This window comes from Bombyx mori, chromosome 8 (assembly GCF_030269925.1).
Source record: "Bombyx mori chromosome 8, ASM3026992v2".
Taxonomy (NCBI): Eukaryota; Metazoa; Arthropoda; class Insecta; order Lepidoptera; family Bombycidae; genus Bombyx; species Bombyx mori.
In genome coordinates, this window is record NC_085114.1 from 7,247,153 (window position 1) to 7,259,630 (window position 12,478).

The following is a 12,478-nucleotide window of genomic DNA, read 5'->3' on the forward strand; positions in this document are numbered from 1 at the left end:
TTTTTTTTGTTTTTTCTCAAATATTTTCTTTTTTTTTAAATAAATAGAAATATTCACAATAAAAGAAAAAACAAGTCAAAAAAATACAATTAAAATAATAATAATAATAATGAAAAATGAAAAGGCGAGGAGCGAGCGCCTCATTCCCACGTAGTGCTATCTAGTAAATAATCCTTAACTTTATAATATGCCTTGTTGCACAAACGTTCCTAACAGTTTTCTTAAATCTATGAACAGGTAGTAGTTGAACGTTTAGTGGGATCTTGTTGAAAAGCTGTACACCCAGCCCCCTAAAAGAGTTGCTTATTTTCTTAATTCGAGCCGCCGGCAACGCAAGCCTATGTTTGTTCCTAGTGTTCACATAAAATAAAATAACAATAAAACCTAACACCCCCACCCCGCTTACCACGTAGCTCGTGTTCAACACATTCAGATGTTACGTTGTGTAGTGTTTGTGAATAAGCGCGCGGCGTGACATCGCACTGCATGCGCATCATGAAAAGTCTGCCCATCTCTCTCTCTCTCGCGGTCTAGCTTATGAGTGTGAAGGGGACAATGAATGTTTTGCTTTTGTTTTAATTTTAAATTATTATTGTCTAATTATAATTGCATAAGTTGATAAAAAATGCTATGCAATAGCTTTACCGCGGCAGTCCCCGAGTGGTACAGTTTTTTTTTCTAATTTTGATTCCCCTTACAGAAGCAGAAGCACAGCACACGGAGCCGTCCCACGCTTCAGCACACGAAGACATTGTAGCCGGCGAATAGAACACACATTTTTAAAGTTGGTCATAAATAAATAGTGAGAGGAATTTGAACTTTCACAAACCAAGAGCAGTTTATATTGCAGTTAAGTATCCGCGGTTTGCCTTGTATTAATCTTGAATGGGAAATGTTTTAACGTGTTCCGCTTTGATACTCGTATTATTCGACGTACTTCTTTACATAGGCGTAGTTACTTCGCTGTCACATTGTTAAGACTGATTTGTAAAGCATAATGCTGAACAGTGGTGGGATCGGATCAATAATTGTTGGAATAAATGTGTTGTGTGTATAAAATTTTATTTAAATTTAATGTAGACCTCAATGAATTATATGTCCTTATTTAAATTTAAACCTAATTGTGCCTAATAAACAAAATCACGTAGATGAAATTAATTATAGTTGTATTCATTAAAAAAATCATTTGAAACATAGAAACTAGGCTGTTCTCGAATATTCCTATAATTTATTCTATTCCACTTCTCCAGTTCGTTATTGAATTAATTTGTGTACATTGAATGTCTTAAATTCGTCGATCAGATATTGATAGAGTATTGTGAAACGTTAATACTTTTTCAAAGGTGTATGCATACGAGGATATTCGTACGGTTTAACTTAAGATGATTGTTAGTTCCTTTATTTAAAGAAGTGCGAAGACAATGAGAATAATTACCTAGTATAAATGTAACAACCTGCCTTTTAGTGTTAGTGAAAAGGGAAGTGCTGTTTACTAAATAAAGAAGCAATATTATTGTATTTGTTGTAGTCTGTAATAATACTAGAAACTTGTTAGGTTAAACTGTACAGAATTCAATAAGACTGAATTAATTTAATGTATGCCTAACTTATTATCTACTTAAACAAATATGTTTATGTACATACATATACGGTTAAAGCTTCATTTATGGAATTGAAATAAAAATAATTATTTTTGAATCATTCGTTTTATTGTTCGTAAAACTAATTCAACATTAATTATTTCCACAATAATTAACTGAATTTATGGCACATTTACTAATCACGCACCTAACCATTACAAGGAACTTTAAAGAACAATAAAATCAATTTAAGTCTGCGCCTACTCTTTAAAAACTATCAGATTCATATAAGGATCGATGAAAATATCAAACCACATGGCTCGTTATAGCAATAATTAGATTAAAAAAATATTAGGATTTTAAAAAAACGACAACATACTAAAAACTTAAAGAATATCACATAGAATCATAAAATTCCAAAGCATAGTAATTAAAAACTTAACAAAACTCAATACACTACACGTTTAGGTGGGATAAAAAAAAATCACATTTTTGTCTGAAAGAAAATAATAATCATCAAACACATTTCTTAATAGTTCGATCGTACTAAATCTAACATTACCGCCATTAACACAGTAATTTATCTTTGATTCGGAAATAGTTAAGCATTTGAGCAATAACTGTTTGTGGAACTAGTTTCGTCGTCATTGGTCAAGGCTATTTTAATTTTTTTTGCGTTCGGTTCGGTGGCGCAGAACGTGTCGCTGAGGGCTCGCTTACCCGCGGCTACCACTTGTATTATGGCCACCGTGCTGTTACGGACATTGTCGTCGCCGTCACCGGTGGTGCTATTTGTCGCCTGTTTCATGCCCTTAGAGCGGATGTGTGATAGAAGTTTCTCAACCCTTATGATCGTATCAACGTCCTGTAAAAAATATTGTTATTCTCTATACGAAGATTTTGAAATTTCATTACATGTAGATTTTCATCTTTATTCATTTCATAATGCAAGCAGTAATGCGTTTCGGTTTGAAGGCAGCCGTTGTAACTATACTTGAGACCTTACAACTTATATCTCCAGGTGGGTGGCACATTTACACGTTGTGGATGTCTATGGGCTCCAGTAACCACTTAACACTAGGTGGGCTGTGAGCTCGTCCACCCATCAAAGCAATAAAAAAAATATTGAAATTCAGATTAATCCTGACTACACATAAAATTATAAAATGAATATATGATTGAACTTTAAACCCTGGGCTGTGAGCTCGTTCACCCATCAAAGCAATAAAAAAAATCGAATTTCAGATTAATCCTGACTACACATAAAATTATAAAATGAATATGTGATTGAACTTTAAACCCACTTTTTAGTCATGGCTGCAACAGAAAATTGCCAAAATGTGAAGGAAAAAAGCTATTGAAATTTATCAGATACAGTATGCTCGTGACCCTCATGCAAGAAATCTTAATCATTTTGGAACTGGGTAAATACCACTATATTGCCAGTTTAATATAACTTATAATGATATACAGGTGCTTAACAGTGAAGTGTATTCCTAAGTGCTCACTACTGGAAATTTGTTAATTAAGACTATTGTTAATGGCAAACTGAGATGATTGTATTTGAATCACTTGCTTGTTGGCAAATGTATAAAAATATTACATGCTTCAGTTGAATGTTTCGGTCTGCGTTCGAATTTGTGTATAGATGTGGTCAAACATACCATCGTTTTTTTCAAACGTTTTTTAGTCAAAAACTAACTTCAAATAGATTGGGAACGCATTTACCTGCATCCAAGCATGATTCAGTATCTGATCAAGGGTTATCCTCCTGCTGACTTGCACTGTGAGCATTCTTTTCATAAGCAGCTTGGCCTGCAAGCTTATATTCTTCCAGTGAGCCTGTGAGAACTTGTATTGTCCATTTAATATCTGGTTCTTGAGTGACATCTCTTTGTAGTCGTGCGAGAAGGGTAAATAACCCACAAGGCTAGTAAAAGTTAATTTATATTATATTATTTCATTTTGATTGTTTATTATTTTAGTTCACACCATGTTTATTTTACGATTACTAAGTAAATTAAGATTCATTTCAATTGTCCAAAAAGTCTACTTTTAGAAGTTATTAATCACAAGATAATCTATATTATTATATTATATAAAAAGGAATTGCTGTTCGTTAGTCTCGCTAAAACTCGAGAACGGCTGGACCGATTTGGCTAATTTTGGTCTTGAATTATTTGTGAAAGTCCAGAGAAGGTTTAAAAGGTTAGATAAATATAAAAATGTTCGGAATTAAATAAAAATAACAATTTTGTTTTTCCTTTGATGTGTCCCCCGTCGGACGGATTCCTTTTGTTTCTTTTAAGTTTATCTTAAACAAAAGTTTAGGTCTTTTATTTATCTTGTCTTTGTATTTGTATTTGTCTTTTATATATTATATAAAAATAGTAAATAAGATTGTAAATTCATATCTTACTCATAGTTTTGGATAAGGGGGCGTCCATAAATTACGTGAGGTGTTTAAGGGGGGGAGGGGGTCGAGTCAAATCTCATCTAATCTTACGTTGGAGAGAGGGGGGGTCTCGGCAAATATAACGCATTTTTTTTTCTGATTGAAACAAAAAAAAAATTAGACCAATTCCAATAGTCTCTCTTGAGACCGTGCATGATTCTCCATGGACTGAATTAGAATAGATATTCTTTTTTTAATCACAGTAGGTACGATTTAAGTATTCTATTGTTAAATTTTTATTACACTTATAATTAAACTCTCAGCAACATTGATTACTAGTCATAACTATTCGTAAATCAAAGTACGAAGCAAATTTGTTTTTTTCTTTTTACAATAACAATCCAAAGCGTTTACGTAAGAAACTCACATTTTGAAAAATCTCACGTGAGATTGGGAGATGGGGGAGGGGGTTGAATAAAATCTCACGACATCTCACCAAGGGGGGAGGGAGGGGCAAAAAATTTAAAAAAAACACCTCACGTAATTTATGGACGCCCCCTAATGTGTCCAAATAGAATTTTATTACAATGAAATTTTGGGACAAAATATTATATTGTTGCTGAGCATAAAAATTGCAGATTGCATATTTGCATGATTGTATATTTTAAGCAAACAAATAGTATATTTTGGCATGCACTGAAAGTACCTATGTACTCTTTAAATAAATAATTACCATACAAAGAATATGACTCCTAGACTCCAAACATCAACCTCTGGTCCATAAGTATTTTGTCCATTAGCTCTGAGCACTTCTGGAGCCAGATACAATGGTGTCCCACACATTGTCTTCATAAAGCTGTCCTCTCCTACAAACTTACTCAGTCCAAAGTCAGTAATTTTCACTAATGTTTCGTCTTCGTCACCTTCCAACAGGACATTCTCAGGCTACAAACAAAATTTAATTTGGTTTAAACGTTTTTACACTATATTTTATGGAATTTAATCTGAACTGCCTGAGAACTGGCAAAAAGTTTATGTATTTTTATGTAGTTTATTTGAAAAAACATCAGTGAGTATTGGCATATTTATAAACAACAAATTAGGAAACCAAAATAATTGCAAATGCACTCTAAGTGTTGCATTTTTTAAGTTAAGTAAATGTATTTCTAAAGGAATACATAAAAAAATTATATAATCTTGTCTACAGATAATGATGGTTGAACCAGACAAAAAAAAATTACCTTCAAATCCCGATGAGTTATACCCTGAGAGTGCAAGTACTTGACTGCAAGTACCATTTGTCGGAAAATAAACCGTGTTAATGGTTCTGTCAAGTGACTAAATTTTGTTATCCTATCAAACAGTTCACCGCCTTCCATGAGTTCTAAAATAATATACACAGCATCGCGAGAGTCAAATACTTCTTCTATTGAAATAATGCATGGCTGAAAAAGATTTTTTATGAATTTAATTACACATATTGTGATGTGAGTTTTTAATAATAATTGATTATTTTTTAGAAGTCGTCGTGGCCTAACTGGTAGGATATCCAGTGCATTCGTGTTGATCGATGCACCGGTGTTCGAATCTCAGGCGGGTACCAATTTTTCTAATGAAATACGTACTCAACAAATGTTAGCGATTGACTTCCATGGTGAAGGAATAACATCGTGTAGTAAAAATCAAACCCGCAAAATTATAGTTTGCGTAATTACTGGTGGTAGGACCTCTTGTGAGTCCGCGCGGGTGGGTACCACCGCCCTGCCTATTTCTGCCGTGGAGCAGTAATGCGTTTCGGTTTGAAGGGTGGGGCAGCCGTTGTAACTATCCTTGAGACCTTACAACTTGTCTCGGGGTGGGTGGTGCATTTACGTTGTGGATGTCTATAGGCTCCAATAACCACTTAACACCAGGTGGGCTGAGAGCTCGCCCACCCATCTAAGCAATAAAAAGAATAAAAAAAAATAGCTTTTGGGATTGGTATTTAAGTGCTGTGGCGGTCAATATGCCAATCAATAGTTTGAGATTAACTGAAATTCATTCATCATTGCAGCAGCAGCCCAATAGTTTTCTTTAGTTAGTCAGTCTTTTATCCAAGTACGTAAATTGGATTAAAATATATTGCACTAAATTCATGATATAACAAAATAATGATTAGTAATTGTTAAGAAAATTGATTGGTAGTGAAACTTTGTTACTTCATTGCTAAGTTTGAGATTTGGCAACAAAGAAAGAAAACTCACATGTCTGAGTGCTTTCATTATATTGATCTCGTTCATAATTTTAGCGGGCTTATTTATGTGATTAATTTGACCATTTGTAAGTCTACTTTTTTTTATAATTTTCATGGCATGCTTGGTGCATTTTATCTGAAATAGCATGTACAAATATTAAACATAAAAAAGTAATTGTTTCTTACATTGTAAAAAATAGGTAACGCAACAAATCAAAGTATGAAATGGATAATTACGTATTTTATTTTTTTCTAAAATTCAAAATGGATTTAACATTATTATATTGTTATTTTAGCACAATGGTGTTAGTGTTATATTGTTATTACTATAATTAATAATCAGCGAATACCAATGCAAACAATGTGGAAAGTTCGATGACTTCAAACTTGACTTGAGTCGTCTATTATCAAAGGTGGCAATCTGTGCATTTGGACAAAAAAAAATTATTAATATGTCAATACAGATTGATTTGAATATAATCATCTCCTTCAAAGAATACGGTTCAAAACCTGCATTAAATAAAGGTTAATAGTTAACCTGTTATTTATCTAAGATGTCGTTCAGAAGAGTTTTGTGACTGCCAATGGAATACAAAGTCAATAATTCGTTTTTCTGATTTACCAATAATTGTCCAAAAGTCACATTGCCGGCTTTGCAAAAATATTGCAAATTCTCAACTACCTCAACTATTTTCAAGTATTGTAAATACTTTTATAACATAAAAACTTTTATAACTGATATAAATAGATATTTAAAATAATATTTAAACAGTGAATAGTATAAATTCTGTCAACCCCACACCATAAGTTATAGTTGGATTATATTTTTTTATTACCTTGTCATAAACTAATTTAACAAGGCCGCAAGCCCCCTGCCCTAAAACCCTTGAGATATAATACTTTTGTGAAATTTCTTTAGGTACTTGGTCTTGTTCGTTTTTCAATAAGTCTTTAAATATAAAAACTGAAAACAAAATCAAAAACATAAATTAAAACAAAACAAAAAAAAACAAGTTTGGAACTGTCTTAACGAACCATTGAAGTATAAATATTTTATTATATGTAAATTGTTACTCTTATTACATAAACTTACTTTTAACAATACGATGAGTAACTGATATTACATCATTGTCATCTAGAACTCTACTGTTTCCTTTACCTATGTCTTCGCCATTCACAAAGGTACCATTGTGTGACAGGTCTGTTATTATAGCAGGGCTTAGAAGTTCACTAAAATCAAGATACAATACATAAATTGAGTGAACTATTGATTTAAAAATAAAATAAAATTATATCCATAAATCTTATTTGTTATTTATTTACTTGTTGACTACAAAGTTTTACTTACGATAGATTTCTCTTAATAACAAAGTGTAGCTTGCTCACATTCCTTATAATACTCTCTTTTATATTGTCTTTTCTCATTATGAAAGTGCAGTTGAATGATCTTCCCAAGCTGAATTCGGGTTGTATAAGATCTAATAATAAATGGGAAATAACGAATTATAGGTAAATGTGAAATGTAAGCATTGCTTGCAAAAAATCAGCAGGTAGGAAAAAAAGCAATTACACGCCTCCACATTATTTTTCATATAGAAACTTACCGATATATTCAGGTTGATATTCTTGTTTCCAACAATATTTACCATTAATTGATACCTTTGTAGAATACAATCTTCCCCAAATATTTGGAATTGTGGCTGGTGTATTTTGCTGACTCCAATCTACTTGTGAGTTTTGGGTTTGTGTTTGAGTGTTTTCGCTATCGTGTATTGGATCGTCCCCCATTTTTTAATTATTAATATCCAGTATTATTTCAATTTCAAATAAAAACCTGAGAATAACGAATTGTTTATGTATTGTAATGTATTACCTACATTTTTAAATTTCAAAACTTTGGCTCCGCGGCAATAACGTTAATTTGCGTTCCTTCCGCTCGTGTTCATTTAGTCAATGTCAAATACGTTGAACCTAGTACATTGTTGTCAATGTCATTCAGGCACTGAGTTCTCCTTTCCAAAATAATAGTGGAAGTACAGACAATATCTTTGTGTTTCCCATTGAAATAAAACTGTTTTGTCGTATAGTTTCTTAATCAGTTTAATTCATTGTTATTTATTTATTTTAGAGCCTCATCCCCGTGGTTCATTATTTAAGTCGATTGTTTTACTCCAATAGATAAGCTTGGTTCATGAAACACATTATTGCGAGCTGTATCCGCATTGGAACTATGTTGTAACTTATTTAAAATTTCTCTGTTTTTCAGGTATGTATAAGTCAATTAAGTAGTAAAAAAGAACTTATAAATTATAACGACATAACACACTAGGTAGGTACATAGTCTGTTTCATCGAGCTGTCAACTTCGAAGAAGCTTTCACTTCCAAAACTAGAATCTTATAGTTTTTGTACAAAATAATAATGATACCGATCAGAAATTTTGTAACATGCAATTTTAATTTTAATTGAAAGTGACTATAATGAAACAGAATCTACATACATACTTTAACCTCTGTACGCGTTACGTAGGTATTCTAAAAGGTGTGGGTGGTTGTTCATGGAACCTTTTTGTTTTAAATAGGTAACGAAGCTTTTGTTTTAATTTGCATCAGATTGACACGTGAAACGTTTCACGGTTACATCGTTGAGAGATAAAGCGCATGATTTAGCTTTAAGCTTAATTAAAACTTTGGAATATATGAAAGTTTAAGTTAATCCAGTTTTAATGAACCATTTTCCAAATTATACACGTGTTCATTAGCGCAGGTTTTGACATGGTACGTACCTATCATAATCATGAACTATGTAAAAAATATCTTAAACTAGTCTTGGTATAAAGTCCCCCGATGAAGGTCATGGAGCGATCTGAAGGGGTTGACGCTGCGCGGCGCTCTATCAGCGCTCTAGCGCGCTGCCATGGAGTAATATTATCAAAAGAGCAACCGATTGGCGGTGTATCACGTCCTGACCCGGCGGTTTGGGCAGTCTGACGTTTCAGAGCCTTCGCTTGCTTAATCGGACGCTTGGGCGAGAGGCGAGAGTTTAGTAGATAGGGCCCTAAATGCTATCTTTGGGCCCGCGATTCGATTCTTGCGGACCAGGCCCACAAACCCTGCACGCCCCCCTAGGCGCGGGAATTTTGTATGAGGTTCGGCTCCCGGCCCGAAAAACAAAAAAAGTCTTGCTATAAACACTATAACATAGAAAACATTTTATTTTCTATTACCTGAAACATTTGTTGTAGCACTGTGCGTTAGTTACAAAAATATTATTTATTTAAATGTTAGTTGTCGATTGAAACACGCACTTTCTTATGAGACAAGACGCTACTGCCAAACTTGTTTAATGTTATGATTTACCATGCTATTCATTTTAAATCATCGGTTAAATTTTTTTTTGTTAAAAACGTTGCTGATTGCCCTGAGGCCTTTCTAGCTTCATCAGAGTGGGTGAGGGTCCGCTAGCTGTTCCCAGAGCGCCTCCGACAGCCGTATAGCGTAAGAGCAGCTGCTTCGCCAGTGAGCTTACCATCGGATCGGAATCGTGACCCGCTGAAAAAAACTCAACAGGCTGAAATTAACTAAGTATCACGTTTTGACGAGTACAGCTACTTAGGGTTTGGTTGCTGCTAACTTTAGACCTAGCAGTATCCAACAGGACGGAGAGTGGATTAGGTGGATCTATCAGAGCGTTTCAGGACCCATTTCAAATCTTGTTTTGTTTTGTGTGTATGTGATTATGTTCTGTTTGTATGATCCTAGGACCCCTTTTTTACTGACGTAAGTAAGTAAACGACCTCATGGCTACAATTTGTTAGGCGATTACCGGAACCATTAATAACCATAACTAGAATGTCGCCGTCGTTACCATTTTCGAAGGTTGTGGTATCAAATGCATTAGAATAACTTTTACCTGCTTTTTAATAGATCGCTTAGTAGCGTTAGCGCTTAGTATAGGTAGGTAATTATTAACAGGTAATTATTAACATTTTTTTTTTCAAAATGTGATATTTTTCATTACTGTGGTTTAATATGAATAAAATAGTATTATTAAAACTATTTCATTTCAATATACTACAGTGTATACCATATATTACTATTAAAGCGTATGTAATGTTAAAACCGGAATCTTCTACGACATCTTTAATATAACTGTTTTGAATGTAAATTTTGAAATTCATAACAAGGATAAAATTTAAGAACATGTACAAGAATCGCTTGGTTTTGCTTTTTTATTAAAAGAAAAATTCTACGTGATCTTCAGAAAAAATCCCTGGATAACGTTAAACCCAAACCAAACTGATTACCTATACATAATTGCCCACATTTACTGGAGATAAGAATATCTAGTCTGGTGGAAGTAATCACAACTTGGCCGCCTTAGAGGTAATTTCGGAATAACGAAAATCACTTCTAACAACATAGTAATTTGGAACCTCATATATGTATGTACGTATGTACCTCGTGCATAAGCTCCAATATTTACGTTAAGTTTGCCATTTCAGGAAAGTTTTGGGATTATAGTATTAGATATTTACATTATAATAATGAATACATGCATACGAGCAAAACAGTTGGGCACCAGTTTATCCCCTGATTGTTAGGGATTTTATTTTTATGTTTATGATTGATTAATAATATTAAGTGTAGTGGATTATTTTTGGATATAGTTCTTTTGAAACTGGAAAGGCCTCAGGGCCACCAGTAATCCCTCAATCATAAAAAACAAATTGACATCTTTTATATATTTTTAGCTATTTTTGCATCAGGTACTTAGGTCTGAGTATTATCTAACTATAACGTGATTTGCCATCGGATATGAATAGCAATAATGTTGATGAAGCAATGAAGTTTGACCTCATGTCTCAAAGTGGGTCATGGCATTCACGCCTACTGACTCCCTTACCATTAAATACCAGGTGATGGGGCACTCGTTTATACATTTGATCAAAAATACCGTTAGTACCATTAGCAAATTTATAAAGTTTCCGGGTTTTACAAAATACTACTCCTTCATTGCGGAAGTCATTCTTCAAACACATTTCAAGTAGAATATAGTATGCTTTACTACGAGTATTTAACAATTTTTTATAATAAAAATAAAACATTAGGCATAAACAGTATAATGTACGTGTTAATTTAGACAAATTTGTATTTTTTTTCCCTTCCGGCCATTTTGTGTAAGTACTGGCCAAAACACCCGTGGCGTGTTAACCTTTGTGTGAGCTGCAATTTTTTTTTCCCTTCCGGCTATTTTGTGTAAGTACCGGCCAAAACACCCGTGACCGGTTAACATTTGTGTAAGCCGCAAGGTGAGGCGTCCGCGGTCGCGGCCCACCCAGTCCGCGGTCGCGGCCCACCCAGTCCGCGAGAACCGGACCGACCGCCTCGATGGTACGGAGCCCAACTGACGGGTCCGCCAAGCAACGAGATTACGACTCCAGCACGGTCAACTGAGAGCGAAGGTCTCATCATACGAGACTACTTGTCGAACCGTTCGTTCCGATATCGAGTCGAGGGAACGCGTTCCCGGCCCCGTCACGTCACAGCCGGAGTCCCGCAAGGCTCCGCCCTCTCCCCGTTACTATTCAGTTTGTATATCAATGATATACCCCGGTCTCCGGAGACCCATCTGGCGGTCTTCGCCGATGACACCGCCATCTACTACTCGTGTAGGAAGAAGGCGTTGCTTCATCGACGACTTCAGACCGCAGCTACCACCATGGGACAGTGGTTCCGGAAGTGGCGCATCGACATCAACCCCACGAAAAGCACAGCGGTGCTCTTCAAAAGGGGTCGCCCTCCGAACACCACGCTGAGCATCCCCCTCCCGACTAGGCGCGTCAACACCTCCGCCCCCGCCGTTCGCCCAATCACGATGTTCGACCAGCCCATACCGTGGGCCCCGAAGGTCAAATATTTAGGCGTCACCCTCGACAGTAGGATGACATTCCGCTCCCACATCAAGACGGTACGCGATCGTGCCGCCTTCATTCTAGGACGTCTCTACCCGATGATATGTAGGCGAAGTAAAATGTCCCTTAGAAATAAGGTGACACTCTACAAAACTTGCATACGCCCCGTCATGACCTATGCAAGTGTAGTGTTCGCTCACGCGGCCCGCATACACTTAAAATCCTTCCAAATCATTCAATCCCGTTTTTGCAGGATAGCCGTCGGAGCCCCGTGGTTCGTCAGGAACGTCGACCTCCATGACGACCTGGACTTAGAGTCCATCAGTAAGTATCTGCAGTCGGCGCCCATGCGCCACT

The 12,478-nt window shown here is 35.4% G+C and overlaps 3 protein-coding genes and 1 long non-coding RNA gene across 7 annotated transcripts in view; 2 read left to right on the forward strand and 2 right to left on the reverse strand.

Moving 5' to 3' along the window:
* LOC101746070 (protein spinster) overlaps window positions 1-1,698 on the forward strand; it is a 37,759-nt gene extending 36,061 nt beyond the window's left edge. For 3 of the 4 annotated variants that reach the window (XM_004932049.3, XM_004932050.2, XM_021351970.3), the window contains exon 9: window positions 701-1,698. In XM_004932049.3, the coding sequence (XP_004932106.1) occupies window positions 701-768 (68 nt within the window). In that variant the 3' untranslated portion in view covers window positions 769-1,698. The remainder of the gene's footprint in view (window positions 1-700) is intronic. The other variant, XM_021351969.3, reaches the window with a different exon arrangement.
* LOC101745690 (LDLR chaperone boca) overlaps window positions 1-12,478 on the reverse strand; it is a 180,062-nt gene that overhangs the window by 68,273 nt on the left and 99,311 nt on the right. The window lies entirely within an intron of this gene.
* On the reverse strand, window positions 2,107-8,133 carry Chk2 (cell cycle checkpoint kinase 2; the record flags this gene model as incomplete). Its single annotated transcript, NM_001043471.1, is given in 10 exon segments — window positions 2,107-2,346; window positions 2,348-2,445; window positions 3,309-3,510; window positions 4,709-4,920; window positions 5,217-5,420; window positions 6,219-6,344; window positions 7,045-7,172; window positions 7,302-7,438; window positions 7,557-7,686; window positions 7,813-8,133. Coding segments are annotated over 10 exon segments (1,449 nt in total). The 3' UTR covers window positions 2,107-2,318.
* LOC134199252 (uncharacterized) lies at window positions 8,820-10,262 on the forward strand. The gene is made up of 2 exons (XR_009973668.1): window positions 8,820-8,984; window positions 9,643-10,262. It is a non-coding gene; the product is annotated as an uncharacterized LOC134199252 (long non-coding RNA).